Source organism: Vanessa atalanta, chromosome 3 (genome assembly GCF_905147765.1).
Source record: "Vanessa atalanta chromosome 3, ilVanAtal1.2, whole genome shotgun sequence".
Classification (NCBI taxonomy): domain Eukaryota; kingdom Metazoa; phylum Arthropoda; class Insecta; order Lepidoptera; family Nymphalidae; genus Vanessa; species Vanessa atalanta.
Genome location: NC_061873.1, coordinates 10437899 through 10456787, shown reverse-complemented (window position 1 = coordinate 10456787; position 18889 = coordinate 10437899). Strand labels below are relative to the sequence as shown.

General features: G+C 31.4%; 1 protein-coding gene across 5 annotated transcripts in view; it reads right to left on the bottom strand.

Annotated features, from left to right (window-relative positions):
• LOC125076618 (serine/threonine-protein kinase 26) overlaps positions 1–18889 on the bottom strand; it is an 83285-nt gene that overhangs the window by 44346 nt on the left and 20050 nt on the right. For 3 of the 5 annotated variants that reach the window (XM_047688491.1, XM_047688489.1, XM_047688483.1), the window contains one exon: positions 14804–15028. In XM_047688491.1, the coding sequence (XP_047544447.1) occupies positions 14804–15028 (225 nt within the window). The remainder of the gene's footprint in view (positions 1–14803; positions 15029–18889) is intronic. The other 2 variants (XM_047688493.1, XM_047688485.1) reach the window with 1 other exon arrangement.

The following is an 18889-nucleotide window of genomic DNA, read 5'->3' as shown; positions in this document are numbered from 1 at the left end:
AGGAGCACGCTCAGCTGTGCGCAGAATTTATTTCAATTTCGAAACGTTCCTTTCAATTCAATCAGCTGCCCCGACATTTAAGAGGGAACAGAACTGTAATAGGATTTTGTTAAAGTGCTAAACATAATAATGAAAAGCAGCTATCGGGTATTTCTTCTGTATTTTATTTACTTTTGTTTGTTACTTGATACATTACGTAGATAATATATTTATCAGTTAAAATCTTCAGTCGTGAATATTTAAAACTTTATTAAGTGAATTAAAAGCTATAAATAATAGACCTACCTTGAGACCGGTTGCGACGGTCGTGAGGTAATGTGTATGTATCGGAGTTACAGTTGTAGCTGTAAAAACTAGTATCAGCACAGGTGAGATTACATCGAGTTACTCTACAAGCGCAAGCGAATCCGGTTATACTGCATTGATCAAGAAGATTGGCAGAGACGGACATTCATACTCGATTCTGATTACAATTGATTACCAAGTCAAGTGTTTGAATTTACCGCACCCCATAGGTGTCCCAACAAGTAAATTAACTAACTTAACGATATTGCTTAATATAAAAAGAACCAACAAGATTTCGCTCGTTACTAAATCTAGAAATTTGTATATGAACTTGCATCGAATGCAAAATTAATTTTGATCGGCTACAAAAGCTACACATTGCTGATACCCAAACAAAAATGCATACTATGTGATGATATTGCTAGGCTGTTCAATAGTGAGGATGTCGTTAATTCCGCGAACTAATAAATATAAAGCTACATACTAATTTCAATATACCACCAACTTGAGATCATCGGCCTCACGGCTTGAGTGACGCATGCGCTCCTCCTGCGCAACAACTAATTCACTGAATTCATAGCAGCTGCAAGGTCGCTTACGAAAAACGATCCGTTATATTACAAAACCAATCACGACCGAGTAAACAATCGTACAAATCATATGAATCAAATTGCTGATACAATATTTAAAATAGTTTATGCGAGAGTAAATTGACTTTTATAACTTACCCATAGTTATTAAGTCTGAATATGATTCAAATAATTTATTTAAACGAAGCAGAAATGAGGAAACTTTTTTATGTTATTACTTTAATTTAGTCATACATAAACATAGTTGTTATTTCTTTAAATAAAACACAATCAACAACATCTATAATTTTTTAAGTTAATCCTTTAATGGGTTTAATCAAAGGATAAACATAGTGATTATAAAATTTAGTTAGGCATTTTATTGATAAGAATGCGATAATCTTTTTCATATAAGATTCAGAAATTGCTTATTTTCGACAGTGACGCAATTATCATTATCCGATAAATTGAAAATAACATTTTGAAAATGAAATAAAGTCCGCGCACAGCTGAGCGTGCTCCTGTGAATATTGGTATTGTCCCTTAAATATTCGAGATAAATCAATGAGTTTAATGACTATGCACTCCTGCTGGTCGGTGCAGTAACGAATAAAAATAAAAGTGATCGCAATTATATTTACGGAAACCAAGAGATGTACGAAAAACGTCAATACCATTGTGTTATCGTTGCATACATGTTTGAAGCTTTGCAATAATCCAATCACCGGGGTCCAGTTTCGCCGGCACATAACCTCTATTTACAGGTTAAGCCCGACCGGTCGAAGGCTCGTCGTTATCGAGTTAACGTTAATTTTCGCTTATAGCATTACTTCCAATTTAGTATGCAGCTCCATCGTGTAATTCAATTCGATGGAAAGTCAATAGAGTTCATAATCAAATGCTGTCGGTATTGATTAAAATTCTATTTATTTCAGTCAAAGAAGCTTTATCGCAATAAATTTGCATAAGTCGATTATTTATTTTATTAAATTCCAAGCTGAAATGACTTAGAGGTTAGAACGGGTGCGTCTTAACAGATGATCGTGGGTTTGAAGGAAGAAGGAGGAAAGCAATACCGAATATCCATGCGCTTAATTTTGGTTTGTGAGTCATCTCACGCTCGGCAATGAAGGAAAATATCGTGAGGAAACCTGCATGTTTCTAATTTCAATGAAATTCTGCCATATGTGTTCCGACCATCGGAGCAGCGTCGTAGAATTAGCTCAAAAAATCCTCCTCAAATGAAGAAAATGCCTTAGACCGGTAGTGGGTCATTTTCAGGCCGCTACTTTAAACGCAACCTTTCAACACCTATTGAATGTGATCCCATTTCAAAAGGCAAACACCCAGAAACAAGAAGAATCACAGTCTCGTAATCATGTTTTAATTTCATTCTGGCTAAAACTTAGTTTTATATCTAGAGTAATTACTGATTGTAATATTATTAGAGTTTCCCACAACAGTTGTTTATACTTCAAACCTAAAATTAAATCAAATTTGTAAACAAAATGTTTATTCATTTGAACGAACGAAAAAATTAAATCTTATATATTAATAGTGTAAGCCGATTTTTGTCTCAGTAATTATGGGACGATAACTGCTCATAAAAAATTGGTTATCGTCTTATTTTGAAGAGCTCCAGCCGTAGATATGCAGAAAAATAAGGAGGATTTTTGATTGCAATTTAATCAATTATTACGATTCAACAAATAATTCATTTTAGAGAGAGGAATAAAGATCACTGGCCGAATAGAGTAACAAATGTAAAACGTGCGAAAACATCGTTAGTTTACAATGAAATTAAAACAAAACCTGGTTTCGAAATTCCTTAAAATTTGTCGAATAAACGCGACGTTTCGCGGGCGGTCCACTAGTAAAGAATTAATCTGATATAATTACGTTATATATATTAAATCCTGAAGAATTACAAGCTCGTCAAATTCCACAATCAGGGGCCACAACGTTTAAGTTATTAAGGAAACCTCGCTACGGCCCTTAATGAGATTAACCACTGTGCGAACCACGTGACCCAAGTTAAACCAACTTTGGACTGGCGCCGTCTTTCACACTATCCCACCTTGAGCAGCTTATCTTAATCCTGGTTTTATAAAGCAAATGGCTCGAAATGCGGAAAATACAGAATTTCTATGTACCGTAAAACTAGATCTGACTTTGAACGATGAGAAAAAGTTTTAATGTGATTTTTAGCAATATGAAAAACTTTCTCGGAGTTGCTTGTTATATTATTTTAAGCCAATACTTTTCGATATTCCCTGAAGACTAATCTGTTAATAAGATTCCATAAACACACTATAGGCATCCTAAAAGCCTTTGTTGCTATATAATATCCCGCATATTAATTTCTTAACTGATGACGTTGGTATAAAGCGAAATTAAAAAAAAAGTCATTATACTTTCGCCGTAACTGTACCGCGTATGATATTTTTCAAGATAACATGTTCCTCATGTTCTCGAGAACAATCATCGTTTAAATATGCCCTGAGGTATGACAAGCGAAACGCGTGTATCAACTCGTGCGATCCGATGGCAGGCAAATGACCGTTCCTAAGCCCTTGATAGCATCTCATTTCACTGACGTATCTTTCTAAACAGCTAGGAACTAAAATATGACACAAATATTACAGCAAGGGCGTATAAAATTCAGCTTCTAATAATAAAATTGACACTGATTTTAAGCAATTCCCACTTGAGGAATAAATATACCACGTAATTTTGCATATAAATCGTTACGGGATTTTTTGGTTTATTTTATATGTTTGCTCTTCCGTGTATACATTTCATTATCTTTGTTCAGGAATCCCCATAAGACAATAAATTTGTCACATGTGATCTCTCAAGCAATTTCCCGTCTCGTTTATTCTTGCCACTGTACCGTGTACATTTATTGGCGTCGGGTCGTATCAAAGGTTGTATCGTTGCAAAGTGTCCACATCACCGACGTGTACATACGTACATACGTATACCGTAGCTGAGTAATTGTAATCTTGTTTATCTGTTCCGATGTCGTTATAAATTTACGACGCCTACTGAACATCAATGGCTATTATTCGTTTCCAACAACATATTCTATATGTAACGCTTGACAATGAATTGCATATCAATAACAGCAAACATAAAATATTTGTTTGAGAATGTTGACGAATGACTAGCGAGGAAGATAAGATTGAACCCGAGATTGATTTTTCTAGTAAATTCGTTAAATATAGCCGTTTATAAATATTATTTTTCACGGTACGAACTCTAGAAATCATTTAAAAATTCAATTAGGTGCACAAGTTTAGACGCAGGCTTATTTATTTAACTTGTAAGAGTACTCGTCGAGCTCTTGACAACACTGCACGAGTGCTCAATTTTAGGGCCACGACCTTTAACAGCGTAGGTACTCGTTCAGTGCAAAACGCCCCGGAGGTCCTCACCAGCCCTCCTACATCGAGAATACTCAAACACAATTTACACGAAAGTTTTACTTTCTTGCACCATATTTTAAAATTAAATTCTTTCATGGCTCTCCGGACAAAAGAGAAAGTTTTGGGACGTATGTTCGGAATTCTTCAATATGAATTCAGCTTCAATATTTCTTACGTTAACAATTACCAAAGTTTTACCGTAAAATTGTTCTTTGTACAAAACCAAATAAAAACTTTCGTAAACATAATAAAAACTGATCTTGAACGTTAAATGAGAAATGATTAATGTATTATTACAAAGGATAAGATAAATATTTAAGAAAAATATATTAAAGAAAACTATGTAAAATATTTATCACGATCCCACGTATATTTTAGCAATCGTAGTGAATATATTATGTGGGAGATAGAATTTCGTATCGTTAGTATTCAGTAAGATCATCTCAGGGTAATGCTAGGATTACACAGCATCCTAAAGGCTTTTAGTCTAACTACGACTAAAGGCTTATGTCGTTATTAAGAATGCATGGTTCAATTCGGTGAGATGACTTTGTAAATACGGTATCCAGAATATTATGTTTGAATTTCTTAAGATCCTTTATTCAACGGGAATAACATCACAGAGAATAAACAAACGAGTTAGCGTTACCATTTAATATTGGAGGGTTTAATTGGATTTAACGATTTTAAACGTTTGTAATTGAATTTCTTGACGGTTTAATACAGTCCAAAAGTCGTAGTTTTACATTTAATATAAATTTGTAAGATAATGATTCAAAGAGATGTTTTTAAAAGTCGTTACGAATGAAGTAGGTATACTTTGATTGATTGAACCAACCAAATATATTGTTTATACAATACTAACCCAATTTCTTTTTGTTTTTTTTGTAAGCGTAAATTTTATAAGGTGATATATACAGTACTCACTCTATAATTTAAAATTTGAATTAAAAGCAATCAATGTTAATTGCAATACAAAATCACCTTTATGCTGAAATTTCGAGCTAATTCACAAAGAGTGACTGATGGATTTAATGTAATAACTTTTCGTAAAGCTTCATTAAAAAATAATTATCGTTTCAGTGGTGTAAAAACTATTTCTATAAATACTACTGATGGATTTAATACATATATAAACTTTTTTGATATGATATTTCCATAGTACAAAAACATATTTTATGTTTTAAATAAAAATGTATTGAACAAATTTGAAATACTGACAGTGTCTTCACAGTCACAACAATATTTTGTATATCCACAACAATAATATTGATTATTTTGGTGGGCGTAATGGCAAACATTGTGTACGTATAAATACGAGACGTAAACATAAATTTGTAACACCAAGTTTCCTTCACCAAATCACCACATCCTTCCGTAAGGTATTAAATTTAATCACTGCCAATCAAAAAATTTCAATCTCCTGGTGGAAAACGTAAGATGCCATAAATATGTCAAAAGAAAGGGTTCAGCAGATATATTAGTGCAGCAGTGCGCGATCATAGGCAAGTTTTATTACTTCATTCGCATAGCTCGTTTGAATAGAGTACCAACGCCACCGGAGTGAGAGCGTAACATTGCCAATAAAGTAACTCCAGTGTACTAATAGTAGTGCTATTGAAAATTTCTCGACATAATCCCTATACCTAATTTATTACATCAAGTAGGATTAATAAACCCAGGACCAGCCTTGCAATTAACCATTAGACTTTTGCAACGAGACATAATGTACGTACCAAATAAAATCCTTCTAAAACCTTCTCCTTTCAAATTCTTCCCTCATTACCTTCGCTCAGTAAAATTTACAAGTGCTTCATACAAAAATTTTACACAATACTGATTGGCCTATCAACGAAATCCTTCGCAACATATTTTATTAAGTGAAGTTATAATAAGCCTTGCCGGACTCAAAGACCAATCCTCCTTCGGCTTTAACAGAGCAGATTTAATCCCATTGTGAAAGTATTTTAAAATATTTACAATGATTTAAATATTTTTCTAAATAAAATGCTTATTTATTTTTCCATGTAATATTCGCCAAGGCATTTATTGTGAAACTTCTTATCGAGACCTGCTTTTGTTCGTTGTCTGTTTCTTATTCGACTATTTATAATTTTATAATAGTTTTTCCAATATTCATATCCAATTATTTTTAGAAATTTTAAAAACGGACTAATGGCAATTTCTTATTTTGGTGCTTGTATCCCTTTAATGTTATAATAATTATGGTCAATGTCGCATATGACATATCGCAATCGTTTTCCGCGGTGAGTTTCGTGTTTGTGCTTAAAGAATAGCTCTACAGCTCTTTAAATAAGACCGTATATTGGCCAACATTAGGGCCTTGCCTAAATAACATTCACCGTCGACGCAAGCAACGAAATCGTCGCCGTTATGATTAGTTTAACCTACAAATCGATTACAGTTCAATGAAACGCGATGTCATAATCATTCCCATAGTAAATTAGAGTACAACCATTTTACTTACTGCTGACGATACTCATTACTAAATAGCTTGGTTTATTTGGCTTTACATAAACATGATACAATATTTTCGTTACTTGCTTATTTATTTTTTTATGTTTACACGTGTAAAAGATATACTAAAATAATATATTATGCTAGTTGCTGCCTGCGGCATCGTTCGCTTTAAAGTGTCAAGTTTTACGTATAAAAAAGTAGCCTACGTCTTTACTTGATGTTCCAGTTTGCTACATATCAAATTTCATCAAATACAGTTCAACAAACGTATTTAATGTTATATTAAACATTAAATACGTTGGTTAAGGCTAAAAATAAATATATTTATAGCTCCAACTCTTCAAACCAATGGATTAATTTATCTGTAAACGGAAATAATAAACTTATTTCAAAGGAAAATTAATAAATTATACATAAACACTAAACAATTATAAATATAAACGCTACATGTAACATTTATATATTAGACTTTACGTTAACACTAAATTATATCGTTTAAACTATATACAAACGTATGGAAATAAAAAAAAATTTTGTTTAATTTCCAATATCGATCGATTTTGTTATCATCGTCTACATTTATTTACATCCGTAGATATTTTTCTTGCGCAGAATCTTTTTATATCGTTCAGTTTTTACTTTATCTTGATATAATCTAAAGAATGTGGACGCACATTTGAAAACAAATACAAATCTATGACCTCGATTCTCGGTGCGCGATAAAAATGAGTGCTTGTATTTATTTCAAAATAATACAATATAATGTAATCGAATATAATAATAACAAAAAAAAAGGATTTCGAAGGGAAGGTCAAAAATCTGCTACAAACTTCTCGCATTTTACTATAATTTTAACTCGTGATATACATACTTATCTTTAAACTTAATTTCAATACAAAGAATTGTCTGAGAATAATTAAACAATTTCAAATCACATTAAAGGCCAAGCAAGATGAAGGGGCAAATGAAAACAAAACCGAACAAATTAATTAGAGTAAGATATCTAATCCCAACAATTTATAAGCAATTTAAAGTTAACGTTTCAAAAGTCCGGGTAAATCCATTTAATAACAGTTAAGAAACAATTACCAGGATTGTGTCAAAATTAAAAGTTTCTCATAATCGTGTTCGGTTCGTCGCGTTCAATGCTGCCAATAAAGCAAATTGCAAACTTTCTTGACCTTCCAAGTTAGCCAGCGAGGGTACCCCCTCCCACCATTCAACCCCGCGGGTCCGCATTGCAGGCAAACTAAAGGACGTTTCAAATAAGAACCGAACTACGAGACCCGTCATCTGAGTGCCGTTGAAATCCCTTCGACAATATTACTCATAGACTTAACATTCATGTGCCTTTGTTATGTCGATGACCTTCGTTTAATCGGACGGCCTTTATTAGTAATATCGGCGTAACGGCGAAAAGTAATTTATGTACGCTATCCCTACGAAACGTTCATTGGAGACAATTGGTAATTTCGTGCCAGGGCTTCGGCCGTGGAACTTCCATTGTTAAGAAGTCTTTCGTTAATTCCAAGGGAACCTTGACACTAGATGTTATAAGGGAAGGTTCAAGGTTGGATATGTAACGTTTACGGCCTGTAATCTCGTGAACTTTATTGTTTTTATACGACTGAAACCATTTATGTACATTATTCCTTCGTTCAAATAAGACAGCTCAGATACAAAGGCCTTTATTTAACGTTTCATTTAGAACATGACTTAAGTTATCACGTGCTTGTCAAAAAATCTTTTTATACAGAAAATACGTGTATATTCTATAAAAATATCAGCTGAATATATTTTACTTAGAAAGAAATACCTCTTTATATTTCATATAACATAATTTCCTTTGAAGTTCCATGGAAGAATATTTATGAGCGGAATGGAAAAATAAATTCCCTAGCAATTTTCGGAAATGAACCGTATAATTAATACGTTTGTTTACATAAAAAGTTTTTATGTGAACCGTTTACCTGTTTATTCGAAAACTAGATAAAATGTATGTAAAAAAATACACTCGCCCGAGGTAAAAGATTTCTTGTCTACCTTTTAAATTAAATAATGTATCTCTGCTAAGTTATAATTAAATAAATCAATCATATTATATAAAATTTATGGTTTTTTACATTGTTTGAAATTTCATTCATAAGTATATTTCTTTCATCTCATTTTCTTATCCACATTCTTTGAATCTTAAAGGCTAAAAACCCGATGAGTCAGCGACGACCTTCACCTCGGACGTTTCTATATCCGCATCCACGTTATACATGATTATACATATATTATATATGTATAATGCGTTGGAATATTTATTGTGAAATATTTCATTCCTTTGCCTTAACCGAATCCAATGATTTTGTTTTAGGAACGGATGAACGTACGATAAAGCATATATTCGATCTCAACTACGGACTTCGAAAGGACTTTCGAAATAGTTTTTTATTTATTTTATTTTTGTGTAACAAAAGGGCTATACTGATAAAAATGCAACAGACTAAATAATTCATGAGAAAACAATTTAAAAGAATAATTTAAAGCGTAAAAAGTATGTATTATATTAATGTTATAAAAATATATATATTGAGTTCATATTTGTATGAAAATAAATAGATTGTTTGTGTAGTATATCTTATTACTTACTGAAAATCATGTTTAATTGCACTGAAACGAGGATAGATGTTTATATTGAATATTACTCACGAGCAACATGAAATTTATAAAAAACTATAAAAACTTATTTAAAAGAACATTTATTCTAATGATTTTCTTTTAATACTACATATATAATCACATAAAAAAAGATTTATTGTAATAATATTTATTTATAATATACTACGAAAATACATATAACCGTTTACAAATTATTATAGATGTATAAGATAATTAATTAACCAACTTACGGAAATTAATTCAGAAAATGTGATTAAGATATAATACAATAATGAGAATACTTTTTATCTTTTAATTACTAATCTCACTAAATCACTTTCGTTAATCTAATAAACTCATTTAAATTAATTTAACGCGATGACGTAAATAGAAAACAATCGCCAAGTCTTACGTAAGTGAATCCCTATTATTAAAAAATATATATATATATATCGTAGGCCTGTTAACCTTCATTAGCGTTGTATTAGCGTAAAAGCCTCTCCCAGTAACTCACTACGACATTTGAATTCATTCAGTGCGATGACGTCAAGACGGAAAATATTCTGTGTATCACGTAGCACGTAACAAATAAGATTATTTCGTAAATAGTTGAAGTCGATTCATTAACATAATACGATATCTGAGCAAGCCCGAACATGTTTATTGAATAATTTGAATACGTCATATGATATTTATTTATCTTACCATTTAATCGTAGGTTAACTATAACAATTAATTCTGTGTCAAAAACATCAATTAACTTCTTATGAAACAAATTTCACTCCATTCGAATATTTCTCTCATGCTCAAGAAAACTACTAACTTATACATAAGAGCTGATGTAATAACGATAGATAATTAATTTAACTCAAAGGCAGTTCTTAACATTTATTTGCAAGAATTTAAAATGTTGTCATAAGGAAAATATATTACAACATTGAAAATAGAATTGTTTTTATTGAAGAAATATTTTTGTTTTTTTTTTTTTAGACACAGTAGAAACTCATCAAGCGTCAACAATACACGGAGCATTCGAACGGCACGAAAGCAACATTACTGCACTTTCACCAACAACAAATAACGATTAACAATACATTAAATATAGCGTAATTAATGTTTTCACACCTGAATATTTAGCAATCAAATTGATACGGTACGAAACTTTGAACAAATGTTTGCTCCAATATTTGACGCCACAACTTACATCAATCGAATTATATCACCGTAACCAAGTTATAATTTGAAAATTACGCTATTTACTTTCTCTAGAAACTCTCTAAGATTCACGAGTAATATCGCTTAAGAGCGGCAATAAGAAGACTGCCTGTCTGATATGGCAATTACGAAATATTTACTCATACAATGTATTAGTAAGTAGTATAAAAGTATATATTAACTTACACAATTAGAATAGAATATTATTTGGTTCATTGTAAACCAAAATATACAAATAGTGTGACACAAACAAATTTATAAGTTCATAGAAAACATTGTAAGAAAACCAGCAAGTGTCGGATAAATATCGAAAAACAGCACCATGCAATCAGCTCCGACTGTCCTCAAAGAAAAGGGGAGGACTATGTCCAGCAGTGGTGGGAAATTTACGAACTCATACTTTTTACAAATAACGAGTGATATGCCTGCTCATAGGCTGGGTTAACACCTTGAATATAAAGCAAATATCTGTGTAATGTTAGACAAATTTAACTTTGGCGTGACGAAAATGTTTCAAGGACGAGTCGGAACAATTTCACGCTATAAATACACTGTCATGGTCACCGTGTTTGAGTTTTGCCATTTATGGCGTGTCAAAACCTCATTAACTTAATAATATATGCTACATTATGTAAGTTATGCTTAGCTTCTATAGTTTTGCTATTATTTACATAAGACTTTAGATAAGACGTAAGGTTTATATTTCAATTATTTCATTAAAATCTATTTGTAAACGACAATTACGTCAAAAAATTGTACACATAAAATGTATACCTTATGAATGCTTTATATCTAAGCTAATATTATAAACTCGAAAGATACTCTATCTGACTGTCCGTCTGTCTGTCTGTTTGTTACAAATTCGTTAAAAATTGGTATGAAGTAAGCTCGTAGTCTAAGGCTACAATTGATGTTTTGTTGTGCATTTAATATAGATCAATATTTACAACATGTAATTTAAATGAATATTTTCGAAGACATTACAGATTTAAAATGCAGGGACAAAGCAAATTGCATTGTCTAATGACAAAATAGCTGTAAACGTTTTAAATAAAGACACTATGTAATATATTTAGTACCAGCATTGCACTCGTGCGAAGCAAGGGTAGTAGCTAGTATAAAATAAATGTAAATTAATATTTAAAACTCAATAAAACTAAATTGTAAACTAAGCCTAAAATCAGCGCGTCCTATCTATTTGTCTTTTTCGTCTCTAAAAATAGAAAGAAATTTGAATAATTAATTATTTATTCATCATGGTTTTCGATAGATTACAACAAAATTCTAAAACCCGGCTGCTGGCTTTCTAAGAATCGTCAGCTGTCAAAAATAATTAAACACAATGGAATTTAATTTAAGTTTTGAAATCGCACAAATCGAATAGAACACGAAGAGCGACATTGGAAGTCAAGTGTATTCATTAATTGAGAGAGAACTTCCCTCTTACATCCCGAACTAGTAATAACAACGTTCGAGGTTGAAGGTGTTCGGATGTTTGTCTAACAGCGACGTTGTTTAACTTGACGTCTAACGTATCATAGCTGTATCAAATGCTGCTATAAAATTATTTCTGGGGATATTCCGTAAATCATATTTTATTACAGAGATGATAATTTTAAATTAAATACGTCTTAAGATGCAGTCTAAAAAAAAAACAGTTTATATTCATTTATATAAGATAAAAAAAATCATTAATTATAATTTATAATTTTGCAATTTCAATTACAATGCGAAATATCGTAAATCCATGGTCATTTTTTTTTTATTTCAGTTATGTTCCATTTTATATATGAATCTATGTAACACTGCTTAATTTGCATAAAATCACACGTATCGCAATTTTGACTACGAAGTCGTTTATATTGCATCGTATTTTGCAAGGCACGCATAATAACGGCATTCGAAAGTGTGTCAAGATTGCAATAGCAACATGTATTCCAAAGCTATTCAAAGCGAGAAATGCAACGTATCGAAAGTATTATATCGTATTGCCTGGGATCTTCCTCGTAAATAATTATCTATATTTTTCAAACAGAAACTACACTCCCTTCGACATCCAAATTTTTATAACAATTTTATATTTCGGAATTATATTACCTGCATACTGAAAAACAGACATTGACACATTAATAGTCATAGACTGTTCTGTTCTGTAATCAACTATATTATAAACGTTAATATGTGATAAAATAATAACACGTATCAAAATAAACAAAATATATATTAAATAGAACCGGACGGTAACGAAGTCGGTAATAAAAATGCAAATATCGATCATAACATTCATACTGGAGCAGACGTTATTGTCGGCGCTGGCGAAATGCCACCCTTCTCATTCGCTTTCAAAGGGATCACATGATATACACCCGGACTGTACATCATTCCTCTTGTATAATCAGTTTTCGACAAAACACGATGACTAGCTGCTGCTGATATGTGGCGTGTATTTCGTGTAGATCAAACAACAACTTGCAGTAACAAATTCTCCGAATAGTAGAATTAAAAAATAGACTACAAGAAGCTTTTAATCATGTTTAAAATATATACAAATTTATAAAGGCTACCTTTATCTAGTAAAAAGAGAAAACTATTACAATTAAAAAAAAAAAATCTATTTAGTTGCTCCTAAAAAATCTTCCAGTAAGATGATGATTGAAAAGGCTATTTGAAGATTTTAAGACACCTAACAGGATTCTCATACGTAATAGGGTGGGTATAGCGTCTTTGTCTATGAGAACGAAGCAACGAGCAAAAGGTTAACGTAAATAATACAACTTTCTCGTGAGTAAACGTTTTACGCAACAATCAAGCAGCTATTGTTTTCGAAGCGATTCACGAAATCGCCCACATATAATCACGCCTTTCAGCACGCCAGGTAAGAATGGCAATGAGCCGGTGATTAATGGCCTGTATCATGTCAATCCCCGTTACACATTTGCGAACTCTGGACTAAATATTTCGAATAAATTATAATTAGTCCATTTTCGTCAAGTCAATTATAAAAAATACCGATTTTTTAAAATTAACATATCACATTAACATGAATAATAACGAAAACTATTTACATAAATTAACTACTATAAAAATAACATTACGTAAAAGCATAAGCCTCATAGAAACCTCTAATATAACACATTGTGACTTAAATAAATGTTACGCTTTTAATCGATAATGAAATCGCAAACACATATATAGTTTTTACAACAACCTTGTAAACTATAGATTATTTTATTCATTAAACACTAATCGCATATTTAAAAAAAAAAAACATTACAACATCGAGGCGATAAAATTGTAATAAATAAATTTAAATCAACAATCTTATTTCGATTAAATATTTATTGTACGTTACCTAGACCTGGTAGAGGTGGCTAGAGGTGGCGTACAGCAACAAAAGATACAACATCAATTTGTTGAAATTAGCTGTAATAACTACCCGCCTATTTTATTGTGGTAATGATTTCTTATACGCGCCTGAGTAAGAGAGAAAAATATGACAAACTAGTTGTCGCCCGCGTCTTCGCTCGCCGCTTAAGTGGTTGGTTGTCATATTTTAGGCAAAAAAAAGGAGCTTATGTCCTTCCTTGGAGTTCAAGTTTGTTTTATACCAAATTGCATCAAATTCGGTTCATTTGTTTGATAGTGAAAAAGCGACACATACAGAGTTACTTTCACGTTTATAATATTAGTATAGATGACGCCATATAATAATGGCACTTAAATTATAAAAAAACCATACTGAGTTTATATATATATATATATATTTCATAAATTAGTTGTTAATTAACCTTTCAAAAAATACTTACAATTATAAACGAATTTAAAAAGCAACGAATCAATTAATACATGTAATTAATGTACATATCTATTTATTACCTAGTATAAATTAATTAAAGCTAAGAATCGAACTAGTGAGGATATCCTATGTTCATAATTACGTGCGATTTACGCCTTTATATTTAATTCATACGCTGATATTACAGATAGTTAAATAAATATCAGTTACGAAACGTCCACAATTCCGTACAAACGAGGTTTCCTCATTTTTAATTTCACAAATTATAACGTAATCATAAACGGCCTTGTACGTATAATGAGAAAATTATATACGTCGAATTAAAGACGTTTGTTTGGTATGTCGAGCGTGGTAATTATTCATTTGCTTTCTAAAAATCTTACCTTCAAGTATGATCCATAATATTTAGTGACGTAGGGGCTATCGCACTGTGACAGCACCATGATCTCTTGCTGAATATCTTCGATTTCATCTTCGGCTTCTTCGAGGTCAATTATTTTTATAGCAACGACCTGTTGCGTTCTATTGTCGACACCTTTGAAGACCTCACCGAAGGAACCCTTACCGATCTTCTCTTGTTTCGTGAAGATCAGCTCGGGGTCGACCTTCTGAAACAAACAAACAATGTTTAACAATAATGATCAATTGGATCAAATTGACAATGCATTGATATCGCCTTGGCAATGAGAGATGATGAGAGCTCTACTCAATACCACAGTAATTTTCAAAGCCTGAGTTACCTTCTCATAAAAAGTCATATACTATAAAAATACAAATGATATTTTATGAATAAGTTATTATATTCATTCGGGTTTCTTAACTGTAAAATACATTGTGGACTCTAGAAAAATACGACATATTAAGTAGATATTAAGACATTTAGATACTTCATTAACAATGCACATTGCACATGTTTTTATAATTTAAAACATAACAGTAGAATTGCATTTTTAAAATTTTATATGCAATAAATGATTTATTTTATTCAAAGCGATAAGAATTTCAATAATTTCAGTGAGTAGTATGCAAGCGATAAAGAAAAATAACGTCGGTAAGAACAGAAGGCGTAAACACTATCTAAAAATTTAATAGTTTTATGGCGTCCATTTAAAACATAATAAATTACTGTTTATGATTTAATCCCACCTATTCATAACAAAAATATATTCAAAAAAGGTTTCATTCTTTTGAAGTGACACAATAAAAATATGTTATCAGCTATTATGATGATAAGATGTTCACTGAACATCAGATTACGAAAAACTAAATTCTTCAAACGATGGAATTTCGATAGAGGATGATTAGTGACATTTTATTATAACAAAAAAAAAATTCAATGGATATAGGTATAGTTGCAGTCGAGGCTAAAATATTTAAAGAACCGAGTTCCTGTCATTAATCTCTAATAAATTATGGATTAAGATAACAAACGAAGCGATTAATTTATCATCGATTATTAGATACTAACTTCCTATGATATTAACATACCAAGAACTATCATCACATATATTCAATGATAATATTAAATCTATTTGCGTATTTATTAAGACTTAATCTACATACATATACACTGCGGTGTTTACTTACACTTACGTATAATTATATTTAGTTGGTATAAGAAAATAATCAGACGACGCATATGATTGCGCAGTGAGCGAAATACCGCAACATTTGGGATGTTAAGCTGAAGCTAGCAAACGAGTCAAGACCTCTTGGCATTTGGCTGACATTGCCGAGGAGTCAAGGCTCGCGGAGCCGGCCGCTACGTGACGCCTTTACAAAACATACGACAACGGTGTGAAAAATCGATTGTTATTCAAATTTTAACTCACTCTGTCCTAAATTGTTTTGGTATTATTCATATATGCGACAGGTACACTGTTTGAATTCCTTTTGGTTTAGGGAACCGTACGTTGCTACGATGAAACATCGTAAAATTTATAACACATTACAGTCTGTAGACAATCTATTTTTTATCTGACTTAGCTGATCATGTTTACAACACTTTACATTCATACGATTGATAGTTTAAAAGTAGATATGAGTCAACATAATTTCGCTTTTAATATACTTATTATATCTACAACCGAAAGAGGCGATCTATGTATATAAATTTCATAACGAATTTATCGGCTACATTTTGAAACTAGAGCATGATGATAACGAGGAAAATAAAAAGGCAATCATAGTTATTGCACGTGGATCATTTTACATGGTTTAGTCGCGGGACATTGGAGGAGACGTGACCAGATTAAATGAGGACGGGGCTTACGGCATATTGGGACCTAAATCCCTGACATTTTCCATCTTCCACATTTTTAAAAAGGTATATATTACTTGTATATACGTGTTTAAATGCAGGGTATGTCCACATTTGTGGAACTGAAAATTATGAAGAAAAGTTTTTTATCGTTTGCAATGGACTATGACTATGACTTCATCTAAAAGATGATGTAATTAGGTATATAAATAAAAATATATCAACAAAAATTAAACATTTATAACGTTATTGTCATAACACCCTGATATTGGTCCAAAAGTGCTGTCTGCTTTAAAAATATATATTTTTGAACCGTATGTTTGTTTATTTACACTTGGTACACATTAATCAGTACTGCCAGTAAAAGCAATATCATATACATAATACAAAAACAAAGCTAGACTAAAAGATAACACAATGCGTCCACACACAGCGTAAATAAAGAGTACTAGTTACGCTTAATTCAAAATAAATAAAACTATTAAAAAAAAAGTAGTAACGAAAAAGTTAAAATGTCACTTGAGGTTCAATTTTACAAATATTCACATACAATATTTCGATCTGTTCGTACGTCATTTATATCTGCATAGTGAAGGTACGTAACGTCATAATTCCCTCTTTAAATTCGATCCGTAAACGGCCCTAAGGGGTGATAAAATGAAACTCATCGCGAACAAAAGCGTTTATTGAGTTTCGTTTTAAAAAATAAAGCAAAGTATTTTACAGACCTCAAAAAAGTTAATAGAAGCGGATTCTATCCCATCTTTGTTGAGACGCTGTTTCGTTTTTAATTAAAAAATCGTGGCTGGGTACAGCGGAATCGGATAACGACGAAGAGTATTAAAACTTCCTTTGTAAACGCTAACGAAATTGTTTAAGCACACACACAAAGAATACCTATTCGAATATTCGTTATTTTCTTATATACAATTAGGACTTTGATTGTGACCTGTGATTACTTCCTAAGTTCGGTTATTTTATTTAAAAAATTAAGGATTTAAGTTTGTGTGAAAATTAGATGAAGACATTTATTCGGATTTTGGTCAAAATTTCACAAAATGAGCGACAGTATCATTAATATATATTCTTAGCAGCCCGCAGACTATCTTTACAAATTTTTACGTTTATTTCAACTCTAACTGCAATTCTGATACCAACAAGGTATTTTTTTAAAGTAAATAACTTTATATGTATAAATCTAAGAAATAGTTGTTAGAATATGTTATATAATTATTAAACTTATGAATTTCGCTTACTTTCAGTAAAAAAAAATAATCATCTCCAAACTTGTTTTCATAACTACGATGTAAAACATATTAAAATCGTTTAAATATTAATCAGAGATATATAATTATTATATACAAATATTTTAATTAAATATGCACATTTTACGTCGTGGTATTATATTTACTACACGTACATAGTTTGATTTGTAATTAGTAACGTCAACAAAATAAATCAACACTTGGATCGGATCGGGTTGCTGCATTTTTCATAATAACACGTACACACTTGTTTTATTTTATCACTGAAATATTTTACTCAAAATTTTAATAATGTCGCTGTCTTATAAATTAGAAGCAAAACTTTAAATTATATTAAACGCATTTTAAACTTTCAGAAACGCATTTTTATTCGGCGTCGAACAGTCTGATAGTTATACGCAAAGCTACAACTAATTTTATTATTTAATGATCTATGTTTTACGTACTAAAGAAAACACAAGAATAATATAATATCTGTAAAGAGTTTGAGAGATGGTTTTTCATTTGCTTTTTTTTTCTTCCAGAAGAGTAAATACGAAAACAATAAAACACTATTTCTGCCAGAAGTATAAACCACTTCTTCCATCGATAAATCTAAAATGTTATATCCTTTGTGTTTACAATTACACTGGCTCACTGGTTCGCTTGTTTTGCTTCATTCCGGATAAAGCAAAACAGATAATTTATGTTTGGAGTTAGAATAACGGATGTGTGGATAGTACCCACCCAGAGTGAGCACTTTGCTACATTCAACCAACGGTTAAAACTAGATTCAATTTAATTTATGTATTTTAAGTAACAATTTTTTTACAAAAGATTTTTTAAAACTCCCCGATATGAACAAGATCTTAATGCCATACATTTAGTCCGAGCCGAAATAAGGGGTTTGCAACGTTTTGTCGGAACTGCGACAGGTCAATATATGTTTGAAAAAACAACTGTGA